At 39.6% G+C, this 23,316-nt stretch overlaps 1 protein-coding gene across 1 annotated transcript; it reads right to left on the bottom strand.

The window, feature by feature from the left end:
* Nucleotides 1-1,774: 1,774 nt before the first annotated feature.
* Nucleotides 1,775-22,970, bottom strand: RNF175 (ring finger protein 175). The gene is given in 7 exon segments (XM_019534336.1): nucleotides 1,775-3,049; nucleotides 3,052-3,098; nucleotides 3,995-4,105; nucleotides 7,187-7,292; nucleotides 7,295-7,337; nucleotides 15,633-15,733; nucleotides 22,955-22,970. Coding segments are annotated over 7 exon segments (540 nt in total). The 3' UTR covers nucleotides 1,775-2,933.
* Nucleotides 22,971-23,316: the final 346 nt, after the last annotated feature.

Consider the following 23,316-nt stretch of genomic DNA (forward strand, 5'->3'; position numbering starts at 1 on the left):
CTCCACCTCAGGGGATTTTCCCTGGCCTGGGTTCCCAGCCTGGGGCAGCCCCTGAGAGCCGAGGGGAATTCCCCCCCTCTTGCTCAGCAGCTGCCACAGGAGGGAGGTGGAAGGAGCCCCCTGGGCCCAGTGCCTGCTCATACAGACCCTGGCTGGGAGGAACAATGCCAGGCCAAGGGGGATGTATTCCCCCCTCTGCCCCCTGCCTCTCAGAGACACAGGCAGCAGGCCAGGGGGCATGGCTGGGGTGATTCCAGCCTGGCTCGCTGGACTGTGAGGGGAGGAAAAGCCCCCCACATGGGGGCTATCCCCCCATGCCATGCAGAACTGTGCCAGGGGGGCCTGGGGGTCTGGTCCCCTGCCCTCTATCCCATCGGGCTGACAGGCACAGACAGGGAGCAGAGGCTTTAGTGCCTCAGATCTGTGACTGCTGGGGGTGGGGCAGGGCCAGCCCAGCTCTACCGGAGCAGACAGCATAACCCAGGATTGTAAAGCATCCTGGGATGCTGGGGGACTGTGAGTTAATTTGAGTCAGGAGGGTACCTGGGACACAGGCTCCAGAAACTGGTTTAACCTAAATTAGTTAAGTCTGATACTACATCCATCCAGGTTTATCTTAAACTGGGTTTGGCCATTTTGAAACCAGTTTATGTTTCCTGAATTTACTTTCTGTTTCAGATTTAAACCAGTTTCTGATCACTTATACTGGTTTAGGTGTAACTTCTGTCCTAGCCTATATGAGCAGGCGGTCAATTTAAGAATGCAAGCATAACCAATTTTTTTTACAGTTGGCTTTTTTATAGCACACAAGCATTCAGAAGGCTTTTATGAACTGTGGAGAACAGTGATTAATATTGTATTAGTCTCAATATAAGCTGCCCTTGTCAGATAAGTCAACCCTACATTTTCAAGTTCAATTTTAGGAAAAAAGCTTTTTGCCTGAATATAAGTCAATAACCATAGATAAAATCCTTGAACTGCTATTACCCTTTTAAAATTCCACAGGAGCTTCAAATAACCAAGAGAAAGGTCCAAGGGATTAAATGCAGTTAAAAATATTAAAATTAAAAAAAAAAAAACAGAGCCAAAGATAATTTTGCCTAAGGCTCACCATATTATTTCAGTTCTAAAATTCCATGGTGATACATATCAAGACAAACATTTTTAGTTAAATGGAAACTGTTTACAGGACTAACCAAACGCAGGCCCAAATTAAAAGGCCAGATCTGAACTGCAGTTCTGGACTCAAACCTCATATGCCATGTAGAGCCAAAACCCAGATCCAAGCAGGCCTGGTTTTAGGGGTTCAACACCCAAATGTCCTTGTTTTTTTGAGGGATCTAAGAAAGGAGAAGTGATCAAACTACATGCGACTAGTCGTCATTTTGGAAGAATTAAACACATTGTTAATTTTTAAATATTTTAAATTTAACTTCAGACATCTTTTAGTTTAGTGCTATACATTTTCATGATCACTAGTCTTCCAAACAAAAAAGGCACAGTCCACTGAACCCCTGCCCGACACATACCTATTTTAAAAGTAGATCTTTAAGAGTGCTCTGCTGGGTCATCTGCTCTGGTACAGGGATGGCAGAGCAGATAGCCCTGTGTAATATGCTTAAAGGTGGAGAGACAGATAAGGGTTAGCCATTATGGGGTTAAGGATGCTGCACAGGGTCATCTTCTCTGTACATGAATATATTGTTCTGATTACCTGTTGACCCTACATGTAGGTTGACTGGGATTTTTATGGGATTTGTTTTTTTGTGGGGGGGAATGTCTGTTTATAATTGGAACAATACAGTAATGGTGCTCCAGTAGGTATGTCCTTCTTTCTGTTTTCTAGTATGAAAACAGGTTATTGCCTTGATATACCAGAGTTTAAGTGGTCTGGGGGAGCAAGTGGCTGTCAGGTCTCTCCCAAGGCTTCATGTGACTAGTGATCTGTTTCATATCATCCTTTTTTACTTTGTATGCTGTCTCTGACTGTGTTCTTTTCTTTCTTTATCCCTTCTGATTATTGCTAATAATTATTTTTTTTTGTGCAACAGCAAAAGAAGAGAAAACAACTATTCTATAATTAAATGGAAAAGATATGCATGATTGCATAACAGCTGGTAAAGATTTCCAATGATCCCTTCATTTATGGCCACAAATATTTTCTGCCCACATACTGCACAGATGTCATCGGACGGATTCCTTGTAGGCATCCCACTGATGTTGTAAAACTGTCAGAGAATGTTTATAATGAAAAACCAAGCAACAACAACATAACCTTCAATTAGAGCCAAGAATATGCAACTCGGTGTTATGGCATGGCCCATAATGGGCAGCAGAGATAAGGGCAGGAGCAGAAGGGGCTAAAATCTAGGTGACAGGATATACAGACTCTGCCAGGTAGTTGATACAGAGAAAGTTAATGCCAAGCACACCAAACTGCACTCAGACAGGGAATGTAGCTGTACAACTCAGGAAAGTGTAGTTGCCTCAGCAGGAAGAAAAAAACAAGGAAAAAAGGATATTTCACAGGCATTTAGAGCACTAAAGAGCAGACCCATCTGTGACTAAAAGGCGACTTTTATTTTCTTCCGAATACAAAGATGTAGGATGTGAGAAATGTGTTTTTGCCTCCTGTTTATTTGGGATACTCTTCTATAGTGCTAGCTGAGAGCTACACCTTCTAAATCAGGAGGTAAGAACCCTGGCATAGGGTTCTTGACACAATTTCTGTGTCAAGAAATTATTTTTATGGTAAGATCAGCGAGCGAGTGAAAACAGTTTGCCTATGGAAAAGATTTGCCTATTAAGAAAGATTAATTCAGTGTATGGAAAGAAAACCAGGGAGCCTTTTCTTCTGGAACAGATGTACAGCATGATTGAAGTGATCATTTTCCAGTCCTTCCAGTTGTTATGCAAAGTGATAAAATCAGCACTTATGCAAAACCCTGGGTGTCAGCGGTGCATGGGCAGGGGCAACAGCTGACAGTGGAAGCCATGTAGTCAAAAAAAATCACTGCAAAGTCTCTTCCCATCACTCCATTGTAGAGTCATAAAATAGCAATATCACACTTAAATCCAGGAAATCTTCGGTCTTCATTCTGTCATAAAACCATAGAAGCAGCTTAAGGGTGAATGTGGTAGTGCACAGAAATACAAAAAGAAATTACTTACTGTGATTTTTACTTCAGTAGGTGTTTGTCCCCCTTCCTTATTTCAACTCATGGTTCAATTTTCTTTTCAGGCATGTAACTTTACGCTTGGCAGTCATGCAGATATACTTGAAGACATACACCATTATTCTGAAAGCCTGCTCCAAAGGCATAACTGAGCAGTTCTGTACTCTGGGGTGTCAGTGGTGCATGGGGCAAAGGCAGCAGCTGGCAGAGACATAATAGAGCAACCCATCGCTGTGGGCATTAACGCAGAAGCCATCACTGAAATGTGTGTCAAGCAGTGATTTAAAAACTGAAATTCTGCAGTAAAAAAAGGAGGCAAGAAGCTGTTGCAGCAGCTGTTTTCCTTGGGAGTAAACCTTTTGTCACCACCAGCCCCACAGTTGCTGCTTTACCCTCCCCAGCTGTCTCACACCCAGCACTGCATCTCACACCCACCACTGCATCACTGGAGCCATTGCATGGAAGGTGCAGGGTGTTGGAGGAAGGGAGGCCAGAGGATGAGGAGGCCACCTCCTCCTCTTAGGAGGCACTTTGGGAGAGTGAGATACAAGCCCGTTCTTAGTCATGTTACTGGTCTCAATGGTTTCTGTTATTCTACTTAACTTTATTTAAATGAAGGGTTACAGAAAGGGTAAACTGAAAATGTAAACCCTTGCTTATGCAATATAAGTGGTTATTTGAAATGGTTGAGCAAAAGATTAAGTTTCAGGTGAAAATGTACATGGAAAACATAAAAGCAGGTAAAAAATGTGATAAAAGGAGCATATTTTTAAAGTACCAAGAGACCTCTAAATCCCCTTTTACTTGAACATGCCTACTCAAAGAATAAATTAAATCCAAACATAGTAAACATGATAGCTAAACAGCTCATAATTCCAATTGTATAACTCAATTTATAGATAAGCAGGAACCACTTGCAGACCAACCTGTGGATTAGAAAAAACAGAAATTCATGACCTTCACTATCTTGCACAGCACCTTATTTGCTATACTGTACTACTTTAAAAAAAATCAGTTTCTAATGAAAATAAAAGCAGATGCAAAATTATAGTTTTAAAGTTCTTATACTTGTCATTATTTAATGGGGAAACAGATCAAATAATGGATAATAGGACACTAAAATATTAATTCCCTTTTTGCTTCAGTCTTCACATACGGTTGTGACTGAGTACTTAGCACAATCAAACTTAGCAACAAGAAGGTAGAATAAGGAAAGAGCAGGGTGAATAATATTTAGATAAGTTATATGTCTTCAAGTCAAAAGTGCCTGATAAAATTCACCTATGGAATGAACTGAAGCAATCTCTGAACCATTAGCAATTATTTTCAAGAATTCATGAAGAATTGAGGAAGCACTAGAAGGTGGCAGAAGGGCAAATACATTGTGTAGCTTTAAGAAGAAGGTGGAGGTGGGAAGATATGCCCTAGAGCTATATAAACCAGCCAGCCTAACCTCAGCACCCTGGGAGATTCTGAAACAAATTTATTACATTTTTAAAGTACTGAGAGCATAAGGAGACATTAAACAGCCAACATTTATTTGCCAAGAAATAATTCTGTCAAACCAATCTCCTTTCCTTTTTTTGACAGAGTAAGTGGGTCAATGAGTCAGAGGAAAGCAGTTGATGTGACACATCATGACTGTACTAAGGCCTCCATAGACACTGTCCTCCATAACATTTTCACAAGCAAAGAAAGAAGATATAATTTAAATGAAACTCCTACAGAGCAGTTTTAAATAAACTATCACACTGCAAAGGCACGTCAAGCTGGGGTCTTTGTTGGATCTGTTACTTTTCAATATTTTCATCAACACTTGGATAAGGGGGTGGAGGATACACTTACAAAATTGATGGAGGACACCAAGCTGGGGGCAGTTTTGAGCTCTTTGCTATTCCAGTATCAGATATTCCACTATCTGGTATTAGAATTCAAAATCATGTTGGTAAATTGAAAAATGATCCAAAATCACTTAGATTAATCTCACTTAAATGCAAAGTGTTACACTTCAGAAGGAAAAAAAAATACAAAAATGGAGACCAACTTACTAAGCAGAAAAAAGCATTGCAGAAGCGAATCTGGGGGTAAGAGTGGACCATGAGTTGAGTAATAGTCAACAGTGTGATGCTTATGCCAGAACTGGAAATATTACTGAAGGATATGTTAACCAAAGTTTTGTATTTATTAGAGGTGATTATTTTGCTCTACTTTGTTCTGGTGATACCTCAACTGGAACACTGTTTCCAGTTTTGGGAATCACATTTAAAAAAAATATAGACAATTTAGAGGGAGTCCGGGTGATACCATCAAAAATAGGAGGTTTAGAAAACAAACATAGCTTGTGAAAAGTTTGAAAGAAGTGGGCTTGTTCAAAGGTAGTTGCAAAAAGGATGTGAATCAGTTACTTTCTGTATCTCTGAGGCATAGGACAGTAAGTAATTTGTTTAAAATTTAGCAAGAGACACATACATTAGAAATTAGGGGAAAAATAGTTATAAGCATGGGTATGCCTTGGAACCAGCCTACTTAGGGAGATTATAAAATCACTGTCACTAAAGCTTTTAAGAAAAGGTTAGACAAATCTAGAGAAGACCTAGGAAACTTGATTCTACCTCAGTCTCTTAGACTAAGTACAGACAGTCAAAAAGCCCAAAGCTAAATTGAGTCAATCTTCTCAGATTAGTCTCAGATGTGTAGATTGAACCAATAAGCAAGTGAACAGACATTCACTTTTCATCCTTGAAAGGCAGCCACATGCCTGTAGTGGCTCAGGTCAGAAGCTGGAGGGTGCTAGAGCATGCCTCTCTGCTTCCCTGGAGCAGACAGCTAGGAGCCAAAGCTAGCCCACCCACCCTGCAAGGGGAAGTTTGTCATGGAGGTAGAAAGCATCCTGGGATGCTGCGGGACTGTGAGTTAACTTGAATCTAGAGGGGATCTGGGACAGAAGTTCAATAAATTGATTTCATCCAAATTAGTGGAGTCTGATACTGCATCCATCCAGATTTATCTTAAAACAGCTTTGGTCATTTTGAAAGCTGTTTATATGTACTGAACTTCTGTTGTGTTACACATTTGAACTGCTTTCTGATCACTTATTCAGTTTGTGTGTAATTTCTGTCCCTAGCCTTAAGGTTCAGTCTAGTCCTCCATTTCTATTATTTAAATATCAAAAATTAAAAAAAAATAAAAAGGTATAACTGGCATCTATAATGAGAGTCCTGTTTACTATGCTTAACCGTTTCAAAAAGTTTGGTGCAATTTGCAAGGAATTGTTGGACTATTTTGGTAAGTAGACTGTTTCTCATTGCATGTTTCTATCTCTTCCCTCTTTCCTCCTCTTTTTCTTTTCTTTTTCCTTTTGTTGCTTAGTGTTTGTGACAGATTGCTGTTACATGTACAGCTGATATATATGTTTGTCTGACTTTTTTGTATTTCGTAAAAAAAAAAATCAACAACTATTTTTTAAAATGTTAAAAAAGGACACTTTTGAAAGGAATTTTCTTTCAGTTCTTTTTGGAAGCAATGTGCATATTGCTGCACCTGTTTCTTAACAAACAATCATTATGCCAGGAAGCTATGATTACAGCTAATGGACCGATCCTTTGAAAACAGACTGCTAAACTTTGTTGCTTACTTTTGTGAGTAGTCCCTTTGGAGTAAATGTGACTGCTGAATGGGGGCTACTTAACATAGTGTGCAGGGTGAGGCCCACTGCTGGAACTGAGCATTAAGATGGATAGATACATTCAAATTTCATTTTTAATCATTTACTCATTTAAATATTCACAAAAAGGATATTTAAGCATCTAAATGATTTTAGAGATGGTGCTAATACTCAAATGCAGCAATATGGTCAATATAGTTTCTTATACTACTAACCGGCCTATGTTAAACTTTGTGAAATGTGAAAAAATAATTATTTCAAAACTCTACCAACAGCATCACCTCCACCTTTTCCCCAGCAAACCCCTCTTCCCATCTGCAACTTTTCTTTAAAAAGAAGGACAGAAGGGGTCCTTCCTGAGAGAGGTTTGTGGGTAGCTCTGAAAGTGATGTAACTGGTAATAACTGAGTACATTCCCCACAAGGACAGAAACCGCCACAGGAAGGTTGGTTGATGAAATACAAAGGAACAATCCACATCTGTAGCAGGGTTACCAGCTGGCTGAGAAATGAAAAACATCACTGTGAAACACTGAAAGCCATATTGCACTGTTACTTTTAGTTACAGTATTTCCAGCATACTGACAAAACTCTATATAATATAAACTGGCCTGGTTGCACAGTACCAACTGCAGTGGTACCCTGATACTGTTTGGGGCCATTGGGCATTATGATGATGATTTTGCTCTAACTTATTACATTGTAAGGCAGGAATAATTTCAATTCAGAAACAGCAATTTCATTATAACCTTGAGGTAAGTAAAATCAGAAATCAAGCCCATATATTTTATAGCCAGAAGGGCAAAATCCCCTGTTGGTGTTATTCCATTGTAATTAATTAAATTTTAAAAGCAACTCTGATGCTAATCCATCTGGGCCAATTCTCTGTAATCAGTGGAGTTACATCTGCAGAGAATTTAGCCTATGAGCTTTAGAATAACCTTACAAGCCTCTAGAGAGAGTCTGGACATTAGATTTAGCCCCAAATAGGCCAATCATAAGACCACAATGACAATAATTTTCTTAAAAGTTCATTCTGTAACACAAGTGAAATGCCATGGCTTAAACTTTTTCATCTCTCTGTAAATTAATGATGTCAGACTTAATATTTTGCTCACTTCTCCTTTTTCAATTTGCCTGTGGTAATCAAATATTCTATCTCATATCCTTTCCAAATATACAAACATTTTAAATCCATTGAATCATCAGTTCTCTGATGTCAGTGCTCTCCAGGACTCCTATTAATAAACCATGGATTTGGCACTAAGAAGGCCTGATGGTGATAAAATTGTAATGACTTTAATATGTGCTTGTGAAGTATAAGAGTAAAGCCTTCTGAAGTATAAGAGTAAAGCTCCTAAGCCTTTACAATAAGGTTGCTAAAACTAAAAAAAAAGTTGTCTGAGAGCAAACTGATTTATAACTTGGCCAAAATATTTTTAAAAAGAAAACTGAAAAATCAACCATAATAGACTAATGATTTCTTTATATGGGATGGGGAGAGGAAGTGCACCTCTTAAATCTAAAATGAGACCACGAGGGCCCAACTGTATTCCTTTTGAAGTCCATGGGAATTTTGAAACAGGCTTCAGTGGAAGCAGACCCATGGCCTTCCTCCTCTACTAAGAAAATGGAGCTTTTTAAAGAGAAAGATTACATTTTCCCTAAAAAATAGAAAGTAAGCAATTCTTACGAGAACTAGTACTTCACAACCAAAAAAAAAAAAAAAGAAAAAGGAAAAGGTACAACATAATTTACAGTAAATAGTTAGATAAATAAGTATATATAGAGACACACAGTATCAGGTCATTTATCTATCTAGGCCCCATCCCTAGCCTCAAAGGGCACTTTTACATGCTCTCCTACGTGTGCTAATCAGAAGGCTCCAGCATGTTGCAGCATCTCATGTATTTTCAGCATCCCTGTTGAACAAACTTTAAAGTACCCCCACCACCATTTTGAAATGGGGGACGCTGAATACATGAGACACTGAGGCCATTTTAATTAGAGTGGCTCCTGGGAGCTGTTCTAATTAAAACACCCCCCACCCCACCCCACCCCACCCCGGAGCGCCCAAATAGGTGCCCAAAGGGCATTTCCAGGAATGGGAAATGCTGCCATGAGAACATGCTTTTCCCAACTCACCTGCTCTGTGCACACTGCATATTAAAAAAAATCACATGGCCATGTCATTGGCAGCTTCATGACATTCATTTTTTCTCCTAAGTGGTGCACACTGAGCTGCAATGAGAAGACTAGAAGCATTTTCCTGATGGCACTCCTTAGCACTGGCAAATACAGAGAAGACATGCTTTAGTGATCAAAACCTGCTGGCAAATGTGGACAGACAGCTGCTATTCACCTGAAAAACCAGATGTGCTCTTCTCATTCCAGATACCACCAACTGCCTTTTATGGATAATTTCTATTACTCTTTCTGTTCAGTAGGCATAAGCTTTCTACTTCATGAACCATTCACACTTGACTACGGGGAAAAAGAATTGGAGGGAAGTCCCCTATAATATCCAAACATTCAACAATACCATTTTGCTGCTGTGTGTCCGCCATAAATTTGCATCTCATTTCATTCTTTCTGTCTCATGGGTCCCTGTGTAATACAGCATCCCAGTATGATGGGTCTGTCATTAGGATTCCCAATACAAGAGCTGTCTCATGGGGACAACTGCCACTCCCCTTTGGGAAAATTAAGGTTAGGAAAAACCCAACCCTTTTTTCTCTTAATCTAGAAAGAGCAGATTAGCTCTTTCTTTGCAGACTCAGGCAGACACCACTGCGTCTGTAACACCCTGTTAAAACTTTTTAGGCTTTCTGTACAACAATGAGAATCAGATCTATTTCATTTATTAAATGAAAGCTGGAATTTCAATATAATTTTATGACTCAGGAGCTGGGGTTAAAGGGAATTTCCAAGTTGCCTATGTCTAGATCCTTTGAAAGACTAGGCTATATGGAGGCTCCTATGGTTCTGATCTGATCCACTTGTTCTTGTGGGGCTTTTATGAACATAAGGCAGGTTATATGAAGCCTTGTTACATCACACAAGGTGGTACAATGTCAGACATAATCAAGTACCCTATCCTCTGTAATTGCCCATATCTGATTCTTCAGAAGACTACTGGATGTTTTGTCAACATACAGGAGGAACAAATATGGACACTGTTACATGCACTCCTTCAAGGGGCACAGTTCACTCACTTCTCCTGCAGCCAGCATGTGAAAACCATAGCCATAACTGTTCAATCTGTCCTAACTGTGAGCTACTCTGGAGTACTGTTCAACATCAGAATAGCAGGTGGGAGCAGTCCCTATGCTTTGTTGAGTGTAAAGATTAGGAGTTGTATTAGTTCTTCCTTAAAACTATCCAAGGTGGGAGAGGCTGCTTCCTACCCTCCTACAGTGCCCTCATAAAGGCGAATGAGAAATTGACCCTGAACTTCTAACACAATCGCATGTTTTCTGATTGTATTGAAAGACGGACCTAAAAATTACAATGTAGACTTAAATTATCAGTCACTCAGCTTCATAAGATATCTACGTTCTATCACAAATCTATATTTGAATTTCATTACAGTTAGTTACCAAAAATAATACATTTTAAACTTGCAGGAAAACCTTCCTTTAATAACAGTATTTAGTAACATCAAAAATGCAACATTCTCATCAAACTCCAAACAGGGTTACTAAATTTCAGTCCAGAAGGAACTTATCATTTCAAGGCAGTTAAAGATGCTCTTACCGATTTCTAGACTAAACTGTTAATTTTAATAGTAATGGCCATTTATGAAATGTATGGATATTTTGTTGCGTAAAAAAGGGTGTAAAATAGGAAATCGAGTCACACAGATGCAAGGCCTAGTATCTGCAATAAATTATTAATGCTGGAGGGTTACCATCTGGACAACTTCATATAATAACACATCTGCATTGCTGGTAAGTGGCAGCTCTAGCATCTGGATCATATTATTCCAAATTTTCCTCTTCCACCCATCATAGCTAGAGGAATTTCCTGACAAATCAGATTGTTGCCCAAAGGTAAAATGTTTTTCTCATTATTGTACTTTAAATGAGCTTGCAAAGACCTGGAAGTGAAGTCAGCATAAGTATCATAGACAGCTTTCACATTTTCTAATTATACAGATTAACCTACTAGTCACATGAGTACAAAATGAAAAATGAATTTTTAAGATTTGCCTCAATTATCTTTTTGTTGTGAGTAAATAAGGGTATATACCACAAACAAATGCAAGGGCATTTTTGTGTTAGCCCTTCTATCTTACAGCATGTGGTGAAAACTGCATACATAAAGAAAACAACTATATAATAATTAGATTTATTATGACAGGCTGACCTTGCCAGAACTTGTTAACTTGGTAACAGAAGCTAACAGCCTTTCTAAAAGTCAAGTTTCTTTTGATGTAGCCACATTTAAATTCTTAAAATATGTACATGAAAGCAGTAATTAATCAGCTATGTGGTTTTTACATTTTAAATTTAAATATGCTTATACTCTATTGTCCATTAGAAACTGGCAGAGATTTCTATATTAACCAAAACAAACAACCATGTTCTCAAGTATAAATTCATTATTAGTTGTAGAAATCAATGATATATTAAGTATGCTACTTCATTTGTCAATGGTATTCCAAAGTGCTCATTACATAACAACCTCACAACAGATGATTTATGACCAAGGGGATGGGTTCTCTCTACTTACAGTCATACATGATCAGAAACAAGCCCTTGTGTCTAAAATTATTTGAAGACAGCTATGCCTTTTCTGTCCTATGTATTTTTAAACTTTATGTTGCCAGAGTAGAACTTTTTTTAATAACTTTTTATTTACTGAATTCTAGTCAATGGATAACTTCCAGCCATAAGCAACTGTTATTTTAGAAGGCATTTCAGCATCTGATAATCAGATTCTTCTTTGGAAAAAGGCAAAGGGTCAAGATATTAACAAGTTCTCCCTTATCTATGTATGTAGTTATATATGTGTATATATGTTCACCTTAAGGTACTGAGCTTGATTCTCCACTGTGCTACATTAATTTACATTAACATCGGTTGAGTCATACAAGTGTAAAACTACTGTAATCAAATACAGAAATATGCTATTTTCATAGTGAATGCAATATGTTTGGAAAATTAGACTCTCAAAAGGCATTTGAGAAAGAACGTGAAAAAATGAGGAATGGAGAATCATTCTCCACTTTTGAAAACCTTGTACAAAAATGGTAATTTTTCAAAAGTAATCAGGATCCCATACACAAATACTTTGATGACTTCTTTCAACCTACATCCCTATAATGTAAGTCTTACCTGCCAACTAGCATTTAAAAGAAGCAGTGATGCTTCCAGAATGAGCTACTTATATTTATTCCAACATCACCCTTACCAGCAAAACCACAATTCCTTTTTTTGCAAGATCACACAGGCTAGTTTCCACCTGACCATCTGGTGCCTGGCAATCTCTTGCTCTCTTGCCAGAATTACCCACAGCTGAATTGGTGTTGGTTTGTTACAACTAATGCTTTCACTCCTTTGAAATGGGAACCTTTCCCAAAATGCCCCTCTACCAGTAAGAGACTCTTTAAGGTCTGGGCAAACCAATTTTAAAAGTTCTAGACTATAGCTGCATCTCCTGTATTCAGTAAATATTTGGGGGGTTCTTCTTTTTGAACACCCAAGTGACTTTTTCCCTTCCAGGTTTGATTTTTATGCTTCCTCTGGGCTTGCCTTTTTACAGGATTATGTGTGTATCAAACTCCACAATTCGTTGTCTGACTCCCACCCATTGCAATGGTGCAGTTTCACTTGCAGTCTTATTGACAACAGACAGCAATACAGCGATTTCGGAAGGGACACATTCTCATCCAACTCACAGCAAAGAAGATATTAGAATGAGTTTCCTGGCTCTTTAGAAAGAACAAGACAGCTTCCCATGGGATTACATTCATACAGCTAGCAATTTATATTGGTTCTGGTGTGATATATGATGGTAATCTGACTGTTTCCCTAATCCCCTATGAAAAAGGGGAATTCCTGTACTTTTAGCTGAGAGAACCACAATCGTAAATGCTAATTTGTAACGGAATATAAATCTGCATCTTAACTGCACCCTGTTGTTGTCTTCTGAAATGCTGTGGGGCCTGCTGATTCGGTCAACCACCTTGCTCCTATGGGGTTAGTTCATTATCACAAACAACAGAAACAAAAATATAATGTTTGTTTTTTTCCCTTCAGTACCCAACTCTGATGTCCACATACTATTTTTGTGCTACCTGGTCATAAAAAAGATCAGAAACTGGATATCAAGTAAGACAAAAACGTAAGTAGCCAAAAATAGAGGATGTGTTTTGGTTTTATCTAATGAAAGTATTTGATGTTGCTTTTTAACTCAGACATGCCTAAATGTCTGTCCTACCAAATCAATTTACAGTAAAACCTCTGTTATCCGGCATGCCCCAGGAATGACGGATGCCACTTAATCAAATATTCCGGTTAATCAAATGTGTACTGACACCAGTGTCAGTGTACCAGGGGGCCCCACGCAGGCTGCTTTGCCCTGGGCTGTGGCCTGAAGAAGTGGGAAAGAAAAACTTTGCTCACAGTGATGAAACCCGGAAGTGGTACTTCCAGTTTCGCTTTTGCCGCATCCCTCGGATGCCAGTTAATAGAGTTTTCTGGCTAATAAAGTGCTGGTTAACACAGCTTTTGCTGTATAATTTTATCAGTATAAGCACTCCATACAGCTATAACAACTTCCACCAAAGATATTAGTGATGCAAAGCTCTAAACCTGTCTGTAACTAGTACAGTGGTGAATTTTTCTGTTTAATATTTAATGTGAAAAATCCATTTTCCTGTGTATATTAGCCAAGTTTATCAGTTAAAACAACTACATTCAAAACCCCTTTTTCTAAATGAGTTTCCCATTCATAAGTGCTTACTGCCTTTATAAATTTTATTCACTCTCTCTGGATATTGAGTTGGGTTACAGGAGTACTGTTGATGGAAGATGAATATCAGTCTTTTTGTATACCTTAGTGGATTGGGTGCATCTTCAAATGTTATATTTGTTATTTGATAAGTTGGGTTCACTAGTAAATAAGGTTTTAAAAAAATCGCATCTACGCTTTTACGTAATGATAGTCATAAATTTAAAAATTCTGGTATTTGTTTTGGTTACTTTTGTGTAGCCTATGACATTAATATAAATTCAGAGCAACTGGCCATTATTTGCAACAATATTGATTTCAATAGAGTTAAAAAATAAACTGTCTAATCTGATGGGATCAAAGTTAATTTAGCACTGGAGTATATGAAACTATTCATTGGTTTCTGCAGTTGTCTAACAAATATTTCATAGGGCTGTGTTAAAGTTAGTTCACAGAGTGTTTTGCAAAAATTGCTGTTTAAGGTGTTTTTATGTGGCTATTGATGAAACTAATTTAAAAACTGAAATGTGTGCCTGGACTTGACACAGGGTGGGGGAACAGTGCTCTGCTATCAAAATGATACAAGGTGCTTTATCAAAATATCCTCTGAACTTATTTAGTGTTGATTGAATGATCCATACAATTTACTATTTGAAACCTAGTACAAGTAATATTCATAGCCCTGTAAAAATAGATGTTTACAGAAGTGAAACTAAACTATTTCTCAACTAAGCAGAGCATGAAGCAGAACCGCCATAACCTAATACAAAAATAACTTACAGTAACAGCAGAAGTTGTTATTGACTGAGACTCTCATGCACTTTTAATACTGGAGCTGAAGGTTTGATCACTGCCTCACAATTATGGTTCAGCACTTTAATTAAACTCCGAAACTTTATTAATATAGAAGATTGTCATTGTAGCACTTAAATTAAATCCTGTTCATGAAGAGGAGGAAATTTAATGTCTCTCACTTCTGTATAAAAGCAGGATATCACATCCTCCTTTTGGTGTGTGTGGTTTTTTGTGTGTGGAAAGAATGGAGAGACAGAAAGGGATCTCAGCTGTGAACTCTCCTGAGTGGATAGGAAAGTACCCTCACATTAGTACTGAGTAAGGTGACTAAGTCTCAGAGAAAGGCAGGGAATTAAAAAAACCCATAATTTGTAAGCTAATTTAGGGGGCTCCCAGCTCAGAGTACATCTTTGGTGAAATACATGCTACACTGACTTACTCTCCCTACCATTATTGGTATGGAACAACTAAGCGTGTAACTTGGAGCTTTGGATTCTGCCATGGGGGCCTGGCACCAAAGTCCTCTTATAAATTGGGGTTAATTGACTTGTCCAAGGTGTCAAACAATTCCGTGAGAGGAGAGGGAAGTCCCAGGCTGGTGCCCTAACCACTATACCAGCCTTCTTCTCTAGTTTATGCGTGTGTTAATATCCTGATGAATCTCAACCTCAAGCTGACATCTAATAGGTCATATAAAAGATATCGCCAAAAAACCCCAAACCCTAGCTTCTTTCTTATTTTCTGAACCACCCTGGCTACAACAACACCCCAGCCCTACTACCGATGCATGAGAAATTCATGACTAAATCCCATGAGCTCCTAAGCCAATCCTGCAGAATACAGCAACCTGAAACTTGAAACGTTTTCCTAAATCCCTTTCTAACCTATGGAAGACTGAATTCAGCTCCAAAAAATGTAGTCAAATTTGAATTGCCTCTTCCCTGTCCTCCATGTTCTGTAAGACCTTTTTCTTCTTGATTAAAAAGTGCTACCTCTAGCAGCTATGGCCCTGAAACAGCAACTTTTTAAAAGATTGCTTGCATTGTATGACCTACAGTGCCTTTGCTTCCACTAAACAAGTACAATCTGGGCTACTACCAAATTTGCAATGAAAATAAGGACCATCTCCATATGCACAGATTCTGGTCATGGTGCTTTGCATGCATGCATCCTCATGGAAAAATTGGCCAACTGTGGCCTTGGATACACCACAGTCTGATGTCTAGGAAACTGGCTCCAAGGTTGGACCCAGAAAGTAGTGGTCGATGGCAGCAAGTCATTATGGCACTCTGTGACCAGTGGAACACCCTAAGGCTCTGTCTTTGGACCGGTTCTCTTCAACATCTTTATCAATGATGTAGACATTGGTATCAGAAGCGCACTAGTCAAGTTCACCAATGACACTAAACTTCGGGGCACAGTGTCTGCACCTGAGGACAGGCTAGTGATCCAGAGTGGCTTGGATAAGCTCAGCAAGTGGGTGGATATAAACCTGATGATGTTCAATACTGATAAATAAAAGGTGCTCTAACTCAGGGTAGGGGGAACCCGCAGCATACTTATAGGCTCAGCAGTGCTACACTTGCTAGCACTGCTACTGAAAGAGAGTTGGGGGTCATTATTGACCACAAGATGAACATGAGCCACCAATGTGATATCACAGCTGGTAAAGCAAACAAAGCTCTGGCCTGCATCCACAGATGCTTCTTAAGTAAACCTCAGGATGTCATCCTCCCACTGTACTCTGCCTTGTTGAGGCCGCAGCTGGAGTACTGCATCCAATTCTGGGCTCCACAATTCAAGAAGGATGTCGAGAAGCTTGAAAGAGTTCGGAGAACAGCCACGCGCATGATCAGAGGGCAAGAGAATAGGCCTTATGAAGAAAGGCTGAGAGCCATGGGTCTCTACAGTCTGGAAAAGTGCAGGCTCAGGGTGGACCTGGTGGCTGCCTGTAAGTACACAAGTAGTGTTCATCAGGATCTGGGAGAATTTTCTGTTCACCAGAGTGTCCCAAGGAAAAACAAGGACCAATGGTCATAAACTCCTACAAGACGGTTTTAGGCTAGACATAAGAAAAAATTTCTTTACTTTTCAAGCCCCCAAGACCTGGTATAGACTCCCTCCAGATGTGGTGTGGGCATCTACTCTGAACTTATTCAATAAATGCTTGGATGCTTATCTTGCTGGGGTCCTTTGACCCTAGCTGACTTCCTGCCCCATGGGGCAGGGGGCTGGACTTAATGATCTTCGAGGTCCCTTCCAGCCCTAACATCTTTAAAATCTTGTGGTGCTGAAGTCTGAAATGAAAGCACACACAGTGAAAATGTACACACTGCTCCATGGAATGCAGTTTGCCAGTTCACGTTGACAAAGATGTTCTTGATACTTTCAAGTCACGCAGCTGGGACAGAATACTCATTCCACATAACTGTGGCAGAGGCATATCTGTGGTATGGGATTCTGTCTGAAACAACTCATTGACTGGGACAGAAATTACACAAACTGGTATGAGTGATTGGAAACTGGTTCAAATATCTAACACAACAAGTTCAGTGCACATAAACTGCTCTCAAAATGACCAAAACAAGTTTAAGATAAACCTGGATGGATGTAACAGATAGGCTTATTGAACTTCTGTCCCAGCATCCTCCCATATTCAAGTTAACTCACAGTCCCTCAGCAACCCAGGAAGCTTTGCATCTCTCTCGCAACCTCCCCTCCCCTTGCAGTGTGGGTGGGCTAGCTTTAGCCCAAGTTGTCTGCTGTAGCTGAACATGTAGATGTGCTCTAGTGCCCCTCAGCTTCTGGCCTGGGCGGGCCAGTGCAGGCATGTGGCTGTGTTTCCAGAATCAAAAGTAAATGTCTGTTCATTTGCTTGTTGGTTCAATGTATACAGCTTAGACTAACCAGTTTTTAGATTTGACTCAATTCAGCCTTGGACTTTTGGACCGTCTATACTTGAGCCTTTAACAGAATATTAATACTGGCAGAAAAGGAATAAAAATGACTGGGGGTGGGAGGTGCTAGACTGACAAGTAAAATACCCCACCCCCCACGCCGCACCCCCTGTGTAACTTGTCTATGCAATACTTAATAGAAATGGAGGTTAGGGAGAACAGAATGTCATAATAACTTATATGTGCCTTATAGAAGGAAAGGATAATATACTGGGGTGGGGGGTGAGGGGGGTGGATGGTATCACAGGATTAAAACAGAGAAACAGAAATGAATGCCAGGGGAAACTTCATGTGACTGATACCTGTTATATTCTCCCTAGAAAAACAGTCATGCTTGGGTTGTTTAGAACTAGGCTGGCTAAAACATGAAAAATGAAACAGTCCTACAGGGATTTGAAGAGATACAAATAGGTCTTCACCACTCTAATTTGTCCTGGCTCAATTCTGAGCAATGAGAATTCAAGACTAAAGCCTAATTTGCCCTAGTTTTCAAACTTTCAAAATTCAGGGTCTCAGACTTGAATCTATGCCTGGCTAAATAAAAAACTGGAAGAGCCCTTAAGCTTCCTGTATTGGTTCCCCATCTATAAAATGAAAAAGTTGATATATATTTCTCTTTACATTATTGTTATGCACAGTCCATTAACTAATTCATGCTAAAGTATGAATCCTAAGCCGATTGCATAGCCTAACAGATAAACTGTGTCCCAGCTTATAGAAGAAGGAAGAGACCTGTTTGTAGGATCCAAGGATAGTTGCTTTTATGATTAAAGCAAAATTGCTGCCTGCATTAGCCACAACTTGGGCTGGATGTTCCAAGAAGTCCCTTCTTAGTTCTATGATGGAAACTTGAGGGGTGATCTTTTTACGTATTTGAGAGCAATATTTTTGTGAGATGTATGGGTTGTGATGTGGCATGAATATTAACATTAGCCTAATGCAATTCAGACTCAAACCCAGATACACATGCAAGTATAAATCTACTTCTCTTCACTGGTACTTGTTTTGCAACATGTCAGACTAAAACCCTGGATACAACTAATATTTTCAACTTTGTGGAAGTCAGGACCTCAGTCTGCATTTTTGTGGTGCTCTCAGAAGAGAGAGAATAGTTATAATGGAAAGGATCAGAGTGCACTATTGGTTCATGCTAACTGTTTTCCATTTGAAAATTAATGACTTCTTGGCCTGCATCCAGCTCAGCATCACAGATACCTGTCAATACCCATGTAGGTTGTTTCCTTCTCAGAAACGTAGATTCATCAAAAGTCCTAGGAATGTTCGTTCCTAAATGAAATATGTTAAATATGCCTCTTTAATTACCTTGTTTTCCACAAAGCTAAAAGGTTGTCTAGCCATAAATAAAGACAAACATCCATCCTTAAAAAAGCTATTTGCTTCATTAAAGTAAAACAGCCTTCCAGGTTTCCCTGTGTAAACATACTACATCAATTTAACAGGGATGCATATCATTCAAATATGAGACTTAACCTGTCAAATGTAATTGTAATTTTGTTAAGTGAGTTGTGCTTATGCCCCAGTGTTGCATTGGGAGCTTTTGTAAGAGTATATTTTTGGCACAGAAAGAATATGCAAGCTCTTGTATAGTAAGAGAACTACTTCTACTTTATTGACAACAGGCTTACAACAAACATTTTAAAGTGGTCCAGGAATATGATGTATTTAGCATCTTCCACCCAGAAATCAAGTGCACTGCTCTTGGAGTGCCCCCTGCTGGATTATTCACAGGGCACACTAACAGAGAAGGATGCTCAGTTTCACCAGGAGGTATTTTAGGATAGGTGTTGTCTTGTTTTGTTTTTTTGAATAATGTAGCACAGCTAAATCTGATGGGGTAAACTAAAATCCACCGTAATGAAAAGAAAAGTGGGAAATGGGCTGGTAACAAAATGCTACCCTTAAACTCTGGACACTGCTTAGAAAAATTAGCATTTCCCCCCAGCTACAGAACCCAGGCACATAGACAAATATGTATGTGTGTAATATATATAAGTATTTTTGCTTATGCGCACACACGTGTAAAAATCTTGATTAGGATATGTTTCATAGTTTCTAGGGTTAGAAGGGACCTGAACAGATCATCAAGTCCAACCCCCTGCCCTGGGCAGGAACGAGTGCTGGGATCATAACACCCCAGCCAGATATCTATCCAACTTCCTCTTGAAGACCCCCAAGGTAGGGGAGAGTAGCACCTCCCTTGGGAGCCCATTCCAGAGCCTGGCAGCCCTAACCGTAAAGTAATGCCTCCTGATATCAAGCCTGAACCTGCTCTCAATCAATTTGTGGCCGTTATTCCTTGTTATCCCAGGTGGTGCCCAGGGGAACGGAGCCTCACCTATTTTCCACTGGTCCCCCTGGTGAGTTTATAGATGGTCACCAGATCCCCTCTGTCTTCTCTTGTGGAGGCTGAATAGATTCCTTCATCTTTGACTTCTGGAGAGAGATGAGTAAACTTTATTTACTGTACAGAGTAGTATGTAACTTATTGAGAAGAATACTGCACTGTATTTTGACTGTAGAGATGTTTACACGTGCAGACTGAAAATTTCTTTAAATTATTTACTGGTCTTTCTGCCATGAGTAAGAATTAAATAAAATGTCAGTGATCTTTTGTGTTTTAATATAGCAGTTTAAGGGAAACTGTCTACACAAATAATATTAGGAGAACATCACTGCCAACTTGTGGCACTACTATAATGACAAGGATTTTACAAAATTTTTACAAAATTTTACAAAATCTTCCATTTTTTCCCTTTCCATTATTCCTCTGTTGATAATCTTAAATTATCAGCCTGAAACACACAGAAGTGAAACATTATAGCTTGACAATGTAAAATACTAATAAGGATTTTCTACTCTAACTCCACCAGGTCTACACCAATGTTTAGACCTGTTTAACTCAGATTTATATGCCACAGTTCCTGCATGGAATCTCTGGGCCCCCTTGCCTTCCAAGGGAAGCTTGTAGGGGCTTTTGCTATTATTTTCAGGCAAGTTTTCCCTGCTTCTTCATCTATGGCTTGATTCCAGAAATGAGATAGGACAGCTGTGCCATTTTAGCTCTAACTCGGCAAGGGTTGCAAATCAAGGACCTTATTTTGTGCTCTGTGTGCACATCACTATGCTCTTACAAAATAGTGAATTCAGAAATTGCACTCTCCAATTTATGAATGACTGAAGAAAAAAAAAAAGTTAAAATAGCCACAACTTTTTTGGAATTGCTGCAACTGGAGATTCATTTTACCTGGCACTGACTGCATGGTTTACTTACTTAAAAAAAAATGTTACCTTAAAAAAAGTTACTTACCTAAAAAAAGTTGTATACTATCAATATACAGACCTGTTAACTTTTATATCACTCATTAATATACTCCTATCATATAAATAAGTCTTAATTTTGCTGTTGCTGTATAAAATGTGTGATCATGAGTTGCCAGGCCATTATTCAAATGTCATTTCCTCAAGATCAAAAATGCTTACAAATTCTATTTTAGTAGTGGACTAATCTATTTAAAAGAATGATGCTTGGGGCTTAATGGTAAAACATTTGGGTGCATTGTACCATGCTGTCTGTATGTATGTGCACCAACCAGTGAAACCGGAAACACATTTGGGAATCTTTTAACCCAAGCTTATTTATCGTAGTATTTTGTGGAAGGCTGTAGAGGTAGAAAATAAACTCACTGTAACACTGCATAGAGCACATTGCACTGGAATGGAAAACTAAAATCCTCTTTTTATGCATATTTCCTTAGTAATGAAGAGTAATATGAAGGAAATCTGCTGTATATGCAAAACCCTTACTAAACGCACTGTCTTTCAAACATTACTTGCATGCCCAAGGAAGCTCTAACAGATGGGTAATGATTACAGTCTGTTTACACAGGGAGACAATCTTGTTTCTTTGTAGAGTGAAAAGTGCTAGCTAATCAAATGTGACTAAATATCATTTATTTAAAACTGGACAACTCTGGGGAGCAGACTATCGGGGAGGGGGTAGAGGGGGAATTCTTTGTTTAGAAAAATACACAACATAACTAAGAGGTCTTTCCAATCTTTAATTTTACATGACTGTGAAGCACTATTCTCTTGTCACAGCCCAGAGTAAATCGTAAGCTTGTTTCCAGCCTAATCTAAATACATTGTGTTCCAATGTGTGGACTGGAAAAATGCATGTAGACAAGAAGCTACCGCAATGTACAATATTTTTTCCTAGGTTCATTATTCCTATGAATGACTTTTTTGGTACACTCTTTAACAAAGATGGGCTTATCTACATATAATTAATGCAACAGGTGTGTTGAAGAAAATGTTAACTTTCTAAGTGCCTCTGCAAGGGCACTTAGACCTTTTGTGAGTGCAGGGGTTTTGTGCAGGTGGGTGGCTACTAATTCCCTCTGATGGGGTGAAAAAAGCCAAAGCTCAGTTGCATAGGTGCAAGTGAATTCCAAAGTCTAAACAAGTGGAAGGGGAGAAGGAAATTAATTCCACAGTTTGGATTAAGTTTAAGCACAATTTAAAAATTTTATTTCTCTTGCAATAAAAAAATTGTTCTGTGACATATGTATCCTAGTTAATGGTTGCAAAGATGGTGGGATCTGATTCAATAGGAAAAATAATGTTAATAATAATGGGTGTTCATACTCATGCTCTGGGACTTGCAGAGAGGGGGTGGGGGGCACGTTTTAATTCATTAGAGGCTTTGAGATCCACTCTAAAGTGCCTGAAGCATCTCGCGTATCAGTGCCCAGAGTGTCTCGTGTATCAGCATCCCTACACTTCAAAATGGTGGCAGGTTTGCTTCAATTAAAGCTCATTCAAATGGCGGCTTGGTTGCCAGGACCATGCCATCCAGGCCTGCAGGCTGCTGTAGGGTAATGCTAGGCCTGTCAGCACCCAGGCACAGCTGTAGGCAGCTTTTGGCTGCCAGGGCCAGCTCCAGCTGCCCACAGTTTACTCCCAGCAGCCTGCTTTGAGCCCATAGGTGGAGGGAGGAAATATTAGTTGTGGGGAGCTGAGCATACAGTGTGGGGGTAGATGGCTCTGGGGTGCTCCCTGGAGAGACCCCCTGAAGAAAGGACAGGGGTATGGGCAGCTCCTTATTCCAGTCATCCAGAAGCCCCACGCCCCCTGAGCCCAGGGACCATGGGCTGAGCAGCAGCACAGAAAAGCAGCTGATCTACACAAAAAGTGTGGGCGTGGGAGGAAGCGGAGTCTGGAGCAGCAGGTGCTGCCAGGACCTGGCCTGTTCCAGTCTAGGAATGGGGCAGAGGAGGCAGGCTGCCTGCGGCCAGCACCCAACGGCCCACCAGCTCCAGGGGAGCAATGAGGGGTGGGGGGCTGGGATGGTGGTCACCTGGGTGTAGGTTTGCCAGGTCGACTTACCATGGTCCCTGGCCATCTGTGCATGTCTAACCCCCGATTTGAAGCTGGACAGTGTTAGAAAAACAAGATGACCCATAAAAAGCAGATGACCTTTGAAAAGCATATGATCTTTCCCTAAACTTAAAGATAGCTTTTTGCTGACAGTAAGCAAACTTGTTCTGTGTATTTTGTAACTCTGTAACAGCAAACAAAAAAACCAAAACCCCAAAGCTAGTGGAAATTCCCCAAAGATGGGCACGCATATATGCCTTATGCCTATGTATACCTATATTTGCATATGTATGACCTGCTAGCGTAAAAGGTGCTACCAAACTCAGATCGGGGGAACTCTTTGTCTTCTGGGCACTGAGTAACCCTCTGCA

Source organism: Crocodylus porosus, unplaced genomic scaffold (assembly GCF_001723895.1).
Source record: "Crocodylus porosus isolate Cpor-Errol unplaced genomic scaffold, CroPor_comp1, whole genome shotgun sequence".
Classification (NCBI taxonomy): Eukaryota; Metazoa; Chordata; order Crocodylia; family Crocodylidae; genus Crocodylus; species Crocodylus porosus.